This window comes from Thermobia domestica, chromosome 9 (genome assembly GCF_964235325.1).
Source record: "Thermobia domestica chromosome 9, izTheDome1.hap1.1, whole genome shotgun sequence".
In the NCBI taxonomy this organism is placed as follows: Eukaryota; Metazoa; Arthropoda; class Insecta; order Zygentoma; family Lepismatidae; genus Thermobia; species Thermobia domestica.
In genome coordinates, this window is record NC_137462.1 from 194,113,732 (window position 1) to 194,128,777 (window position 15,046).

The following is a 15,046-nucleotide window of genomic DNA, read 5'->3' on the forward strand; positions in this document are numbered from 1 at the left end:
GTGATTACGTACTTGTATGTTGTTTCAATCAAAAGGGGAAGTCATTCACCTGGTGACGACATGAGCTTTAACTTCTTGGCGGGGAAGGAGAGAATGGAGGGGCAGTGTTTCTTCTATATCGAAAATAACAGTTTTTATTTGACCTATCTTACAACATAACATGTTTCGGGAGACACTTGCTCCCTTGCCCTTCTCTAGCGTTATCACTAAAATTACTATTTCTAATAATAAGTATTATAGTAGTTTCAAGTCGAACAGAATTGACACAAAGCGATACTCAGAATCGTGAGCAAAAGACGCTTTCTTTTATAAACAATTTGTCATTATCGGAAAGACGATGCATTTATTACTCCTAGAAAAGCTTGCAAATAAACTACTAGCTAATATCTGTCATAATATGCAGAAATTTTTTCGTAGGACTAGAATTCAGCGTTCACTTTTCAGCACTAAGACAGGCCCCAAGTAACTTACTTAGTGTCGTAAAAATAGCCATATGTTGCTTGAAGTGTTTCTTTTAAAAAAGAAATTGTTTCACCGGGAATCGATTCCGGGATCCGTCTACTTAAAGGAGCGCGTGCACAAAGACTGTGTAGCTGAAATAGAGTAATTCATATTGTATATTTCCAGATTTATTGTAGATTATGACCGTAAGAAAACATTTGAAAACAATTTATTAAATAACGTCTTAAAAGAACTAAATAATTTACGTTCTAAATTGTTTCACTTATAGAAGTTGGTTGGGCTGAGTTTACTACACTTACTTTAGCTTTCTCATATTTTATTTTCTAAATGACTTAAGTTGCAACAAACAATATAATGATGTTGTAAGGTTGACCATTTAAAACTTACAAATTTATGCTTACAAATCCTTTTTATATAGTGCAGAAATTTGAGTACCCATCAATCATGCCCATGCGTCTTTCTGACTAAATGGGAAATTCGCATAATTTCTATTCGTGTGGTTTCGGATTTGATTCTTAATGAGGGTTTACCTTTTGGCGGCTAAGTTCTCTTTAATTTTTTTAAACGGCTCTGAAGATTTTGGATTCATACATGAAAGGTTAAGTTAATGTAACTGCAGCATAATATTATTTAGTTAAAAGTTTAGTGCAGTGACCCGCAACTTTTATAACTTTTTTTCAGATGAAAAGTCGCGAGCAAAAGGTTGAGAAATACTCGACCTTATCACATTTTCTCTCTTCTCGACAGTTAAAAATAAATAGTAATAAATGCGAGTATATAATTACCTTGAAAATGCGTGGAAAATGTGAAAAAAAGTTCCTTTATAAAATTGAACATGTGGCTATTTTAAACATGAATTGATTTTATCAGTTGTTGCATGAGACAGGGTATTTTCCACAAAACTTTCTAGTATATTCATTTTATGTATAATCGTATTCATTAACATATTAAAAGATTAACAATGACCTTTTTTTTCCAGTTGGCAATAGGTCAAGGATAATAAAAGAAGCAAAAAACGTGATGCGTGTGTAATGAGAAACGTTGTGAGATTGCAACACTACTAGGTATCCGCTTCTTCTTCCCCAATTTCACTTTAACGTGAGCAGACAAACCTTCGTAACCTAATTGCGTTACCACGGCTCAATTGTGTAATTGTGGCGAGCAAAGTGACATTTTCCGTCTTGTTGCAATTCGCATTAGCAACTTTATTATTACTTTTTTCTTGTTTCTTTTTTCCCTCTTGTGTTCTCTTAAACTCCTGCGAAAAGCTAAACAATTTTCTTTTCATTTTCTATATGGGGTTTCAATTGGAAAGACTTCCTAATTATTTCTCGTACTGTTTAATCCTGTTCTTGTCCTTTTTTTTATTATTATTATTATTTTTAGTTATTAGAATCAATTAGTCTTTCCTACAAAGTGGCTTTAGTTTCTTTGAGGGGCTACATTGAGATAGTTAACTACAAGAATAAGATAGAACAGCGGTTCTCAGCCTTTCTATTGATTTTCGTGACACACCTAATCAGGTTTCAGACGCCCCGCAACAATCCATTGCCTACTTCAGCGTTCTGTAGTTCTGTTAAGATTATCCGAATGAATTCTCTGCTCTTCTTTGAAAAACGAATGTTTGAAGAATCCATTATTCGAATATCGAATATGTGAAGAATCCATTATTCGAATATCGAATATTTGAAGAATCCATTATTCGAATATCGAATATTTGAAGAATCCATTATTCGAATATCGAATATTTGAAGAATCCATTATTCAAATAACGAATATTTGAAGAATCCATTATTTGAATACCCAATATTTGAAGAATCCATTATTTGAATACCCAATACTTGAAGAATCCATTATTTGAATACCCAATACTTGAGGAATCCATTATTTGAATACCCAATACTTGAGGAATCCATTATTTGAATACCCAATACTTGAGGAATCCATTATTTGAATACCCAATACTTGAGGAATCCATTATTTGAATACCCAATACTTGAGGAATCCATTATTTGAATACCCAATACTTGAGGAATCCATTATTTGAATACCCAATACTTGAGGAATCCATTAATTGAATACCCAATATTTAAAGAATCCATTATTTGAATACCCAATGTTTGAAGTATCCATTATTTGAATACCCAATGTTTGAAGTATCCATTATTTGAATACCCAATACTTGAGGAATCCATTATTTGAATACCCAATACTTGAGAAATCCATTATTTGAATAGCGACTATTTGAAAAATCGAAATTTTTCCTTTCTAAGAAGTTTGGTTTACCAAAACTCCTTTATATGTTCATCATATCTGTCCATGCGTGCCCGCCCATCCGGGATACAAAAATACCTCAAAAAACTACTTGATGGATAACCATCAATTTTGCCCAGAAAGGGAAAGGGTCAAATGTTAGAAATCGTATTCATTAAGTTTCCGAGGAATAAATTTCATCTGTATCCTTAACTCTCTAGTAAAACCGGAAGTGTAGAAATTCACAACAACTTTTTTCCGGTTTCAATATTGATCTACATAGAGCAAAAGCGATGAGAGAGAGCGAAAATTTTCAAAATTGATTCACCGTCCCAAAAATAGATACCATCTTGTCATCTTGTCTCTTAGTCCATTATTCAAACGAGAAGTGGCAGAAATCAACCACTTTCTGTTTTTACATTGATCACTAGAAAGCAAAAACGGTAATGGATGTCGAGAAACCCTTTCGTGCAATCAAGTAACAGTTCCAAGTATATGTGTATATATATATATATATATATATATATATATATATATATATATATATATATATATATATATATATATATATATATATATATATACCATATGCATCAGTATATCTGTTAAAACCAGAATTGTTGGAAATATTCCCTCAGTTCCGATTTCAATATTTGTGAAAATATCATGCCAGAGAAACCAAATTCCTTCATGTGGAGAATACGTTATTTAATTTAATTTGATTTGATTTTCAGTTTACCGTCCCTTTCAGCAGCGAGGGCTATATGAGACGTGGACCTACAGCTTAACATGGAATTCGAACCACTTGAGCTTCCAATAGAATATGAACTCGGGTTTCCTACCCCCAAAGGCGCGTATGCTAACTGCTTAGCCACGACGGAGCTCTGTGTGGTGAATTCGTGACACTGGTATCTGTTTGCAAAAGAATCTCATGTCCTGTCCCAATTGAGTATGTTTTTAGATAGTTACGCCTTCTTTCTGGTTAGGGTCGTAAAGATAACTGGCGATTTGATAGGATCCATGGATGAGCAAGATTAATTCAGCTTCAGCAGAAATCAGAGACAAGGGTGTTAATTTCGTCTTTAGTTTTATATACATATACACAATAAGTGCATAGCACTTTATAATAATCTCCATCCAATCTCGAGGTACAATGCAAAAAATATTTGTATATGCGTATGTATCTACGTGTATGTGTTTTGTTTAAATTTTGATTGGAAAACATATACTGTGTAATTGAATATTGGTTAATTAAGTTACACGTACAAAAACAAAGAACGGGAGTTATCTTACGTGTTAAATTAGCGTTACAGAGGAAATGCATGTAGCTCGTTATGCTTTAGTTTACCTAACGCGCGAGGGAGGCAAAATCCCTATATATGTGTGAGCTTTCTCCCGACATATGTTGTTGTGCCATGCTGTATGTAGTGTATTTTGTTTTATATACGTATATGTATACCTCTTCTTGTTTAGTGAAAACACTTTGTTTACATAGATTAGACATTCATGAAATCTCATTCGGTCTCTCAGATACGTAGAATAGCAGTAATTCATATCCAATGTTAACTTGACATGTAGTATCTAAAAGCAATGCGTGATCGCAACTATCATATAACGGTAACTTCAGGGGGGAAAACATTTAGTAAGTTTACTTTTCATATCTTCTCTCTCTCTCTCTAGCATTCTTCAATTGGCCGCAGGAAATAGAGAGAGAGAGAGAGAGAGAGAGAGAGGAAGTACGAGGCAAACTATTTGTATTTACTTTTTCGATACTTCTTTTTTATACTACGGTATATGGCATGAAAGTTTTTCTTATTCAGTTCATGTGATCGTGCTAATATTTATAAAGATAATTATTAACTTACATAGAGAAGTAGGATTTAAAATTACCAAAGATAATATTTACACGGGACTATATTTGATATATTTTTAAAAGCACACTATTGTATATACTCGTATGGGAGGATAATTCTATAGTACTATACTTCGTAGCATTGGTTCTCAAACTTCTCAGTCATGCGGACTTGCTCTTTGCTACAGAACAGTCATTTCTAACTAGATACTCTGTAACATCTGTTTGTTGCTCCTATCTTAGTGAAGTACATGGGGAAGGGAAGGAGCAAAGTAAGTAAGCTGTAACGTTGATAAAGATAGTATTGGTAAACAAACAAGAACATCGATTGTTTTGTAGATGCGGGGCACTTGGATCCATTGGCTACTAGTACATACAACTTCATTCCCTGACACAACTGCCCATTAGCTGCGACGGGAAGAAATCATTCCGAGGACTCTAGGATTACTCATGGGACAGTGGAGCTCTTCCAAAAGGAAACATATGTTTTCCAAGAAGGCACTTAATTTTTACATCTTTTTGAGACGAGATAACCACTATTCTTGTTTCATAGGCACTCCAGGCGGGCTTAGCTACTGTAAAGTCAAAATAAGGTAATTATTATTAAATGTAGCGTGGGTTGGTTGAACATCAATTGATTTTAATCATCGGCGGATTTAGACATCTTGCAACTTTAGACAATCTCTGAGCTCTCCTTCTCTCGTAGACAGAACATTAACGTAAGTTATTCTTCCACTCTGCTTAAGTGATCTTCCATTTGTTCCTAACAGTACACCACAGACAATTATTCACCCAATGCAGTTGCAACAGTGACGAAGATGATTTATACACATATTTCTTTTCACGCTCGACCCTAGTCATATAAAGTAAATACACGTTTCTGATTGGTTGCAGTTTGCGATTGTCCAAACCTTCTGGTGCATGTATTGCGTATTATAGTAATAGAAAAAATGTCACTTTGTGTGTTGATTTTTTTTTAAATGTTTGGGTTACATTTCGTAAAAACATGAGGCATATATTTTTTTCACGCGCTACCCTAATATATATATATATATATATATATATATATATATATATATATATATATATATATATATATATATATATATATATATATAATATGCATATATGCATTTTCGTCACATAGAAGCGGGTGAGATTCGAAGTTAGACTTCCCGAGTGTGATGTAATATCATGTTGTATTATCATGGAGGTGAAGGTGGAAGAAAATGAACCCTGCGGGGCTTCTAACCCCCTCTTCGCTCGCTGATGCTCACTCAGCTATGTTGTAACGCGAGTAAATAACTGTTTGTGCATTATATATTACGTACAAGGGCAAATTAGTATTGTTTCTATCTTATTTTAATGATAGAAACTCCTCGGACCAGGTTTGAACCCACGCCATAAGCGATTTTCATTACTAGTCCGTTCGCAAGCACGCTCGGCCACGAAGACCGACAGCACCTGGCGTTTGATTTGTGATATATATATGTATGTATGCTACGTGGCGAGAAACGGATAACTCTAACCAATCAGAACCATGTATTTAGCTCCTATGGCTAGTGTCGACTGTGATTAAAATATGTGCGATTCATACAATACTTTTGTCGTCCTCATTACAAGATTATCTATGTTTCAAACTTACCAAGAGGCACGGTACAAATTTACTCTGATAAATTTAAGACCTTAGCGGAAATTCGTAGTGAATCAAATTCAAGGGCTCTACCAAACCAGTGAATACAGAATACGTATTTGTCACTATATCTTGTAGCATCAGTGCATTGTCGGAGAACGGACTTTTGGATGAGGGCCTAAATAACAAAATATGAACAGTATGTTACTCCATACTGTGTGTTTCTGTCTTTTGTCAGTTTCCTTTTATACAATCCACAATACGAAAAAAATAAAAAAGCTTTTAAGTGAGTTAATGCATTAAGAGTATCATATTTCGTTACATCCGTTTGAATCTGTCAAGAACCACTTGTTGTTGTCACAACATTGTCAGTTTTTTTTTTTTTTTTTTTTTTTGGGTAAAGGTTATAAACAGATGAAATAATGTATTGTCTGGTTAATTTTAATTTTTCAAGAATTTAAAGGAACAAAAACAAAAAAGAAAACCTAATTTTTTGTACACTTGTAAACAAAACTTCCCATTAAAAAGAAAAAAAAGTAAGATTTTCATCGTTGACTATGCTTAGACATAACAATCTTACGCAGAAACATTTTTTTTTTTAACTTTCGCCCTTTCTCTTCCTATTTTAGATAAAAAGGAAACAAACGAAAGAGTGGTTAGTTTTTGTTGAATCGTTTACTTACCGTGAGAAAAATACTTTATTAACCAGACATGAAATGAAAAGGTAAAGTTTATTATTCCACGTTGTTTCCTTGTTACCAGTGCTTATCCTACAAAGTTAGAAGCTTCGCCTAATATTGATCGTTTTGAGTTAAGAATTAACAACTTCAATACACCAAATTACAGCTTTCCTCTCCTTCCTCTTTTTTCTTCCACCATGTTATATGATCTTCGTGCTATATTATCGTACACGTTTTCGGCGCGGAAAATCCGGGTTCGATTCCCAGTGGGAGCTCATATGATTAAGATTCCACGTTAAAGTGTAGGTCACACCTCATATAGTCTTGTTGCTGAAGAGGGAACTCTAATACAATATAGCACTATATTTTCTCTCTCTAAATATAATCTCTTCTCACAAATTTGTCCCACGTACAGAAATGTCTCGTATAACATGGTTCTGAACAATGCTGTTTTATTATTAAATATATTTACGAATTAGCAATAAATTTGTGCCTTCTAAAAACTATAACAATCAATTTAAAACAGTCAATAGCACTTATGTATGTATTGATGCAGATACTGTTTAAAGTCAAATCGAATACTTATTGGCTTGTAATACGACAATATTACAATTGAAACGCTGAATTAAAAAATAAAATAATTTCCCAACTTTTCAAGTTTTTTATTCTTCGTCATTGATATTTCAAGGGCTGTTCACTTCCATAATATTTCAGCCTGAGTCCAAGTGGAATTCTTTATTTTTAATACAAAACGGTTTCAACTTAATAGAATAACATCACAAGTCATTCAATTCAGTTAGGGATTTAGGACGATTTTGCATTCAATTTAATTAAATCGCTGGAATGGAAAACATTTAATGACAGGAAAACTCGATTCATCTAATAACTACCACGAGAAACCATAGTCGCACCTGACATATTAATATTTTAGTCTCTTTCGCCGTCTTTTGAAGAAAGCGTGTCAATACCTCTTTAGCTGTGTGATTTTGGTATAATTTTATTCGTAATGCCACAATAATGGCAACAATTCGTAAATCACAATAATCATTTAACAATATTATAACAAAAGAAGTGGCGTTACTCAGCGCCGTAACTTAGATTTTTTTTCTGGGGGCAAGCATTAATATTTGGGTCTCCTACAAAAAGTTGTTTTGGGCCTCCCGCAAAATTCGGAAACAGGCCCCTTCTTTCCATCTTTCTCTTATTCTTTGTGGGGCCTGGGCCGTTCCATACATGACAAATTAAGGGGACAATATTGACAAATCTCAAAGCCATTCGATTAAATATTATTTCTAGGGCCCCTAATAGTAGACATTTTTGTTTTACTGAAATTGGTCCAAGACTCACTTTTGTTTTATTTATCTTTTGTGGACTGTTTTGTTTATGTAATGTATTGAACCTATTTGATGCTTCATTTATAATTTCATGTTCGTATTATATATATGAAGTAAGAAAATTTTGTCTTAAAGTGTCCCCCCCCCCCCTCGAACGGCGGGGAGCTTCCCTAGGGGAAGCAGTTGCCCCCTGCCCTCCACAAGTGCGACCCTGGCGTCATTTCAGGATTTGCTTGGGAAAACGGAAGGGGGGGGGACTCGCTGATGTGAGTAGTTTTACGTTTTTCATTAGTGTATTAAAATGTAACCTATTATTCATACTTTGAACATTTACAAAATTATTCCAAATCGAGGATCTGAATTGAAGTATTTCATATATCAGTTTCATATATTGGAACTTTCAAGATGAATGAATAAGGAACACAATTTATACGGTAAAATAAACATCTAAAAGCTTTTCCAAACAAAAACGTTATTATTATTATTATTATTATCTGTTCCTGAAAATATATTCGGTGCACTTCAGATATTAAGAATGGGGGACACGGCTGTTCAGTGGTGGAGAACTCACTTCTAGGGTTACCAACTATTGAAAATGGAAATACCAAACACCTTTCTGGAGTTCATATACATCTAAAGATTGTGACATCATCGCTTGTCAAAAATGTGAAAAATCTGAAAGTGGTTACTTCACATAAAATTTTAGCGATTCGGAGTTTGAAATTAATAACTTTAGTTTTTTTTTTTTTTTTAAAGCATTTATTAAACTAACTTATTTCAGCGTTGGTTGAGTCGGCACATGTAATTTTTGTAGTCTGCCGTCAATAATACATCGTATTTAAAACAGAAAAAGCAAATACTGTATAATTGGCAGTACGCACTGTAATATTGGAATGCACAAAATATACTTGAAAATAAGTCAAACCAGCTTCGCTGGTGTTGGTGACGTCTCATATGCTTCTATACTACTGGCTCTGGATGTATTATTTAATTGGAAGATATAGATGAGGATGAAGGAATGCTAGCTGCTCTCTTGAAAATATACATTTGTTGACCTTTTGCAGTTTTGGTAAGTTCAGTAAATTTTACTGCCTTCAACTCTTTCTCAAATCCCGCAAATGACAGGTCGATACCAAAGCGAATATTATATACCAAAGCTCTGCTTTAACCATCTCCATCAACAAACGATTCTTTTCATTACTCCAAAATAATCTAAATAGAACAAAGAATAAAAGTAGTGAGAAACAAATTACTGAACATGTAATGTCCGGTTTTGAAGTCGTAAAGGACACCGGACAAAGAGGTCAAAATCGAACTATTCGGTAAAATACCGGACGGTTGGGAACCCTCCTCACTTTTAGTGTATGGTGGACACCAGTGTGTCCGTGAGTTTTGACGTGGTTTTCCAGTTTCCTCGCACATTCTGAAGCTGCGAACTATTTTATAATCATTCACTTTCATTAATAATTCGTTCCCTTTAGCTTAATGGGCATAGGGGCATAAGTATCGAACACAAGACTGTAAATTGAATATTTTTACAGTACAATAACAAATATTAATAGGAAATTTCAAGCTTACCCTGTGTTAGGTTTATTAAAAAAATGACTTTTTCATTTCTAACTTTTATGAGAAAAGAAAAGAAAGAGAACAATTTTCCTATTTTTCATTAATTTCCGAAATTATATAAGAAAGAAAAAAACGTTAAAAAATAAAATGAATGATAAAGATTATATATATATATAAAAGTGAGATCCTGACCTCTCTCCAACAACTACTATGGAAGGTAACCCTTACTTCCGAAAAAAAGGATGAGAGAGAGAGAGAGAAAGAAAACTTGAGGAAAGTAGCCAAAGCTTAAAAAATTAGTTAGAAGGAGAGAAACTTGAGAATAAAAGAAGAGAAAGAAACGCAAAAAAGAAAGAACGGACGAAAGAAACCTTCAAAGATTTCCAATCACAGAACTAGAGAAGAAGTAATCATCTGCCCTTTTGTAGAAAGGAAAAGAAAGAAAGAAAGGGTGACTGGATAAAAAAAGAGAGAAAAAGCAAGGAGGATAAATCTGGAGAGAAATGCTCCTTCTAACAAATTTGCCACTTTTAGCCTTCTCTCCATACCTAATTAATCAAGCTTCTTTTTGATTTTTGCCCTTCGCTTTAGCAGAATTTTGGTTTCTTAAAAAAAAATCCGAAAGATTATAAGAAATACGGGTAATGTAAGAAGATTTGTGACAGCAAATGAAGGGGATATACTAGAAAAGGAAATTTTATTTTTTTCTTTCTTTCCTGCTAAGTTTGATGGTTGGGTGTATAAATGTATATATATATATATCTCCAAACTTGGCATGGTATGTGCGAAAATAAGGAAGGTACTAAGGTACTTTATTAGGAATAGAATTAGTTGTCTTGTAAGTTTCGAAAGGAGTCTTTGACTTTATATGACGGATTTCCACAGCCTAATTAGTAGAATCATGTTTTTCTATTAAATTCAGTATAATTCAAAGTGAGTTAATGAAGAAAATAATTCTCTAAGTCTAATCTTAACCTTATTATTTAAAAAAAATGTAATATAATAATAAGCGAAACAGTTTTCAAACATTTAAGGTTGGCGTACGCTCCTTTGCTACGGCAGATCCGAGTTCGTATCCCAGTGGGAGCTCAAGTAGTTTGGTTCTTACTTTAAACTTGTAGGTTATATAAGCTCGATTCTGAAAGGGGTCATTAAATTTCCAGTCAGTCATGTTGACGAAGCTATTGAGTTCTCTATATAAAAGAGATACTCAGATAAATTTTGAAATAAACACAGTATGAATTCGTACTTCCGTAGCACAAAAAGCAACTTTTGTTTCTGTGTTTACTTTGGAGCTTTATTTTGATACCATTGAAATGTGTATTTAAAAAAAAAAATGTGCAAAATCCTCTAATACTTCGTGCAGTACCAACGATGTACAATATAAATATTTATCAACTGTCATTCTAATAGAGAATAAGTACATGTCTATTCATATAATATTTTTAATTACGGGGTATACATATGCACTTCTTTTGTTCATTAATTTCTCATACAAGAGTAATCTGTTTCATTAGATACGTATCTTTTTTTAATTTCTGTCGACGGATGACAGGTATTGCTTTTTTTTTTTGTTTAGTGATTGACGTTATACTTAAAAAAAAATAGCTATGATATAAGTTGCTGTGTGTACGTAATTCAAGAACTAATATTTAACTTGGTATTAATATGTTCACTGTTTGAAATCTGTTACCAATTCTATCGCCTATTTTTTTTTTTTTTTTTAAATCAATAGTATGTACAATTTGTCGCTATGAAAGCAGGAAATGCGATTAATACTAGATTTCGACCGAATGTGTGTGTACGCTACGCTCTGTATCTGTGAATATTGTAAATAGATTATTTTGAAGATTCATTGGCACATGTAGCCTATCATCATTGATGAAGCTCTTCATGTTTGTTGCTAAGCGGAAAAAAGGACTGAAAGAGCTTCCATGTGGCTATGTGTTCGCCGTTAGGCTAGACGTAGTTCAACCAGTCGCTAACTGATGGCGCTGGAGCGTCTGAGGCCCACAAAACGCCCTATTAAGCCAGATGATTCAGTTTTTAAAATATTTATATATTAAAATGCCATGTTTATATGTTTCAAAGAAAAGATATGTTCTTGTTTGATTAGAGATTTCGAGTTGAGTGATGTGTTTCGCATCCTTAGCAACACCAAGGTTATGAAGGACAGGGGGCTTCTACTAATGGGGGCTTCAAATCACGACTGGAGCTTGAATTCGGTGCAGTTTGCCGGTGCACCATGATACAAGATCAACTCGCATAGTATATGCCATTGCCCACCACAGAGAGCTGAATTAAAAAGGACCACACTACCGGATCTAGTTTAACATACGGTAGCGACATCTATTAGCGTGGCTGTATATTATTAGGATTAACGTGACACAAACTGAGACTTACGCCGTTTATTGTAAGTAGTCCAATGGTTAGCATAAGTGTATGGTCTCAAGTTCGATTCTTGAAGAATCACAGAATTATTGGTGTTGGCCTAACGTTATGATGAAATTGGAAAGTTGTTCGAATTAAGTAGTAGAGACTAGTGATCTAGGAAACCGTAAATAAGATTATGGTGGAACCGTGTAGTGACAACGTATCACCGAACTAAATGCCTCCTGGCCGGACACTCACTTAAAGGGATAGTATTTCTAGGGAGTTTATATCTAAAAGGAGATCTGAGAAGGGGTTATAAGCGTTCGCATGGTTGCGTAAAGGAAAGGGGCGAATATTTCACATAGTGTTTAAACATATTACAAAAATTCTATTCATCTACTTACAATTTGAAACTCTTTGGATCCATACAGCGTCTTGTTCTTGAATTAACATATTTTCTTCAGAAATGTGGCTGCTAAGTTTTCGTATTCTGTTATGATCATCAGTGGTGCACTTATGCAAAGTGGGTTAATAAGGCGTAAGTCCCTCCCAGCCAATTAAAAATATTTTAAAAAAAGTAAGAGAGTGGAGTACAAATAATAACAGTGAAAATTCGAGATTTCATCTCTAAACTTGTATTGTGCGTCTTTAATTCCTTCCGGCTTTAAAAACTACGCAGCATGAAGAAATGGCTTTATATGCGCTGTGTGACATGTGTATAAAACTAACTTACGTATAATTCAGGAAAACAGGGACGCCTATGATTGACAACTAAGAAAGGGGGTTTGTGTTAATTTAATGGAGTACGAATATAAACGATATGAATAATAATTCTCCCAACTCACTATATGTTATACCTGTGCCTTTGGTTGAAATAACTTTACTTCAACTTTGAATCAACTTTAGTATATAAAATTCACTATTATTCCAACAAATAAACTCTGCATTGGATTTGAAATAAACTTATAAATAAGTGTGTGCAAGAAGTTTCGTTTATGGAATATTTTCGTTTTGAGATAGTGATAATTCTCATTATACATATTTATTAATTTTATGTATCATGTTAATATCTTCATTGCAAATAACAATTATAACTGTTTTATACTTTTTAAAGTAAATATTTTTTAAAAGTGGATCTCTTATTTGATATTAACAATAGTTTTTCTTTCTTTTTTCAGTGTAGCCTGTGCCTAGAAGTCGCCCTGGCGAAATGGCGACGCAGCCACATGGGCTGTGGACAAGACTGCCTCCGCCTCTTCTGTTGGTGCTGGTTCTTCTCTTCCTTCCCCTCGGAAGCGAGACCCTGGAGCAGAAATTCGCGCGAGAGCCGTCCCATCAAACGGCCATCGTGAACACCCGTGTTACTCTTCCGTGTCGTGTGGAAAACAAAGTTGGGATACTACAATGGACCAAAGATGGCTTCGGCCTCGGTACCGACCGCGAGCTATCTGGATTCGATCGCTACTCCATGATAGGTAGCGATGAAGAAGGTGAGTTTATTAAGTATTTGTGTATTATGTTTCATGGTACATGTAATAGATGTTTGTGGTCCGGGGTTTAAACGCAGGACATTTTTTAATGTTGATTCCGAATCTTAGGCCTAAGACATCCCTTATTGGCTTTTGATAGAGTGCGACCCTCGAATTGCATTTAATGTACAGTAAAACTTATTAATTTGGTCATTTCTTTCACGTGATCTCGTGATTTCTCTTTAATTCGGCCACATATCTACATTACTACATGCAGATATAGCCATGTGCATTATTACTGGGCCATTTGTTTGACATCATCTGTGGGACCAACTTGTAGACCTTATATTATATATTAGCTACTTGAAACTGTATTATACGGGATCGGCAGTTTTGAACCTATAGAACCTCACTGTTTGCATATGGCCCACAACGGGAGTAAATTTCCCCAACTTTATTAATATTGTTAATACTTTCTGCAGTTTCTTCTGAAATTATTATTAATTTCTGCTTTTTGGCAGGTCCTGAGACTGATGAGATTTTTTATTCTTGTTAAGTTTCAGTTTGGGCCTGGAAAGGTTTCTTCCATATTTCCCATTTTCAGCTTCTTTTAACTCCCAATACTTTCTTCTATTTTTCAAATTATCGATCACTTGTGTTCTTTTCCTATTCCTCGCTTTCCTTCCTTTTACCTTCTATGGCGATATGAAGAAGGCAATTTCTTCGCAAGAGGTGTTCAATCCAATTGGCCTTTCTGCGAAGGATGGTGGCTAGAAGCATCCTCTTTTCTCCTATCTGTTTTAAAACGCCTTCGTTTGTTACTCTTTCTGTCCATTTTATCTTCATCTTCCTCCAACACCACATTTCGAAGCTCTCTAAATATTCATTCTCTAACTTCCGTAATATGTCCAAGTCTCTAAACTATGAAGTCTAATGCTCCATGTACAGTGTGTTCCAGAGTGACCCAAACACTACCTTTTTCTCGAGAACGGTACATGCTATCAAGTTGAATTTAAAAAATGCACCACAAATGTTGGTCCAAAGAATCCGTAGAAATTATTTACAAAATCCTGAAAGCCATCCTTCGTGGTGTAATGGGGAGCACATGGCTCGTTCTTGCGATTTTCAAATGGGAACGATGTTTCGAATGCACATTCGAAAAGTTGGGGGGAAAATAAGATTGCCCTACGAAACATTTGTCCATTCTACTTACCGTTTTCCGTGTACCAATTATTTTTTCAAAAGAAAAAAAGAAAAGAAAAAAGAAAAAAAATATGAAGGTGTGCGAAATAGAGTATACAGAGTTTACTAATTAAGATAATGTAAGCACAGTCACAGTTTTGGGAAGTGCAAGACACAGGATTTCTAGTGATATGCCACATGGTGACTCAGGGTCTAAAAAAAGAAGAAACTGCGTAACCCAA

At 34.4% G+C, this 15,046-nt stretch overlaps 1 protein-coding gene across 5 annotated transcripts in view; it reads left to right on the plus strand.

The window, feature by feature from the left end:
- The window catches only part of LOC145660515 (irregular chiasm C-roughest protein-like), a 745,900-nt gene that overhangs the window by 614,143 nt on the left and 116,711 nt on the right, over positions 1 to 15,046 (plus strand). For all 5 annotated transcript variants that reach the window (XM_081725676.1, XM_081725677.1, XM_081725678.1 and 2 more), the window contains one exon: positions 13,332 to 13,643. In XM_081725676.1, the coding sequence (XP_081581802.1) occupies positions 13,364 to 13,643 (280 nt within the window). In that variant the 5' untranslated portion in view covers positions 13,332 to 13,363. The remainder of the gene's footprint in view (positions 1 to 13,331; positions 13,644 to 15,046) is intronic.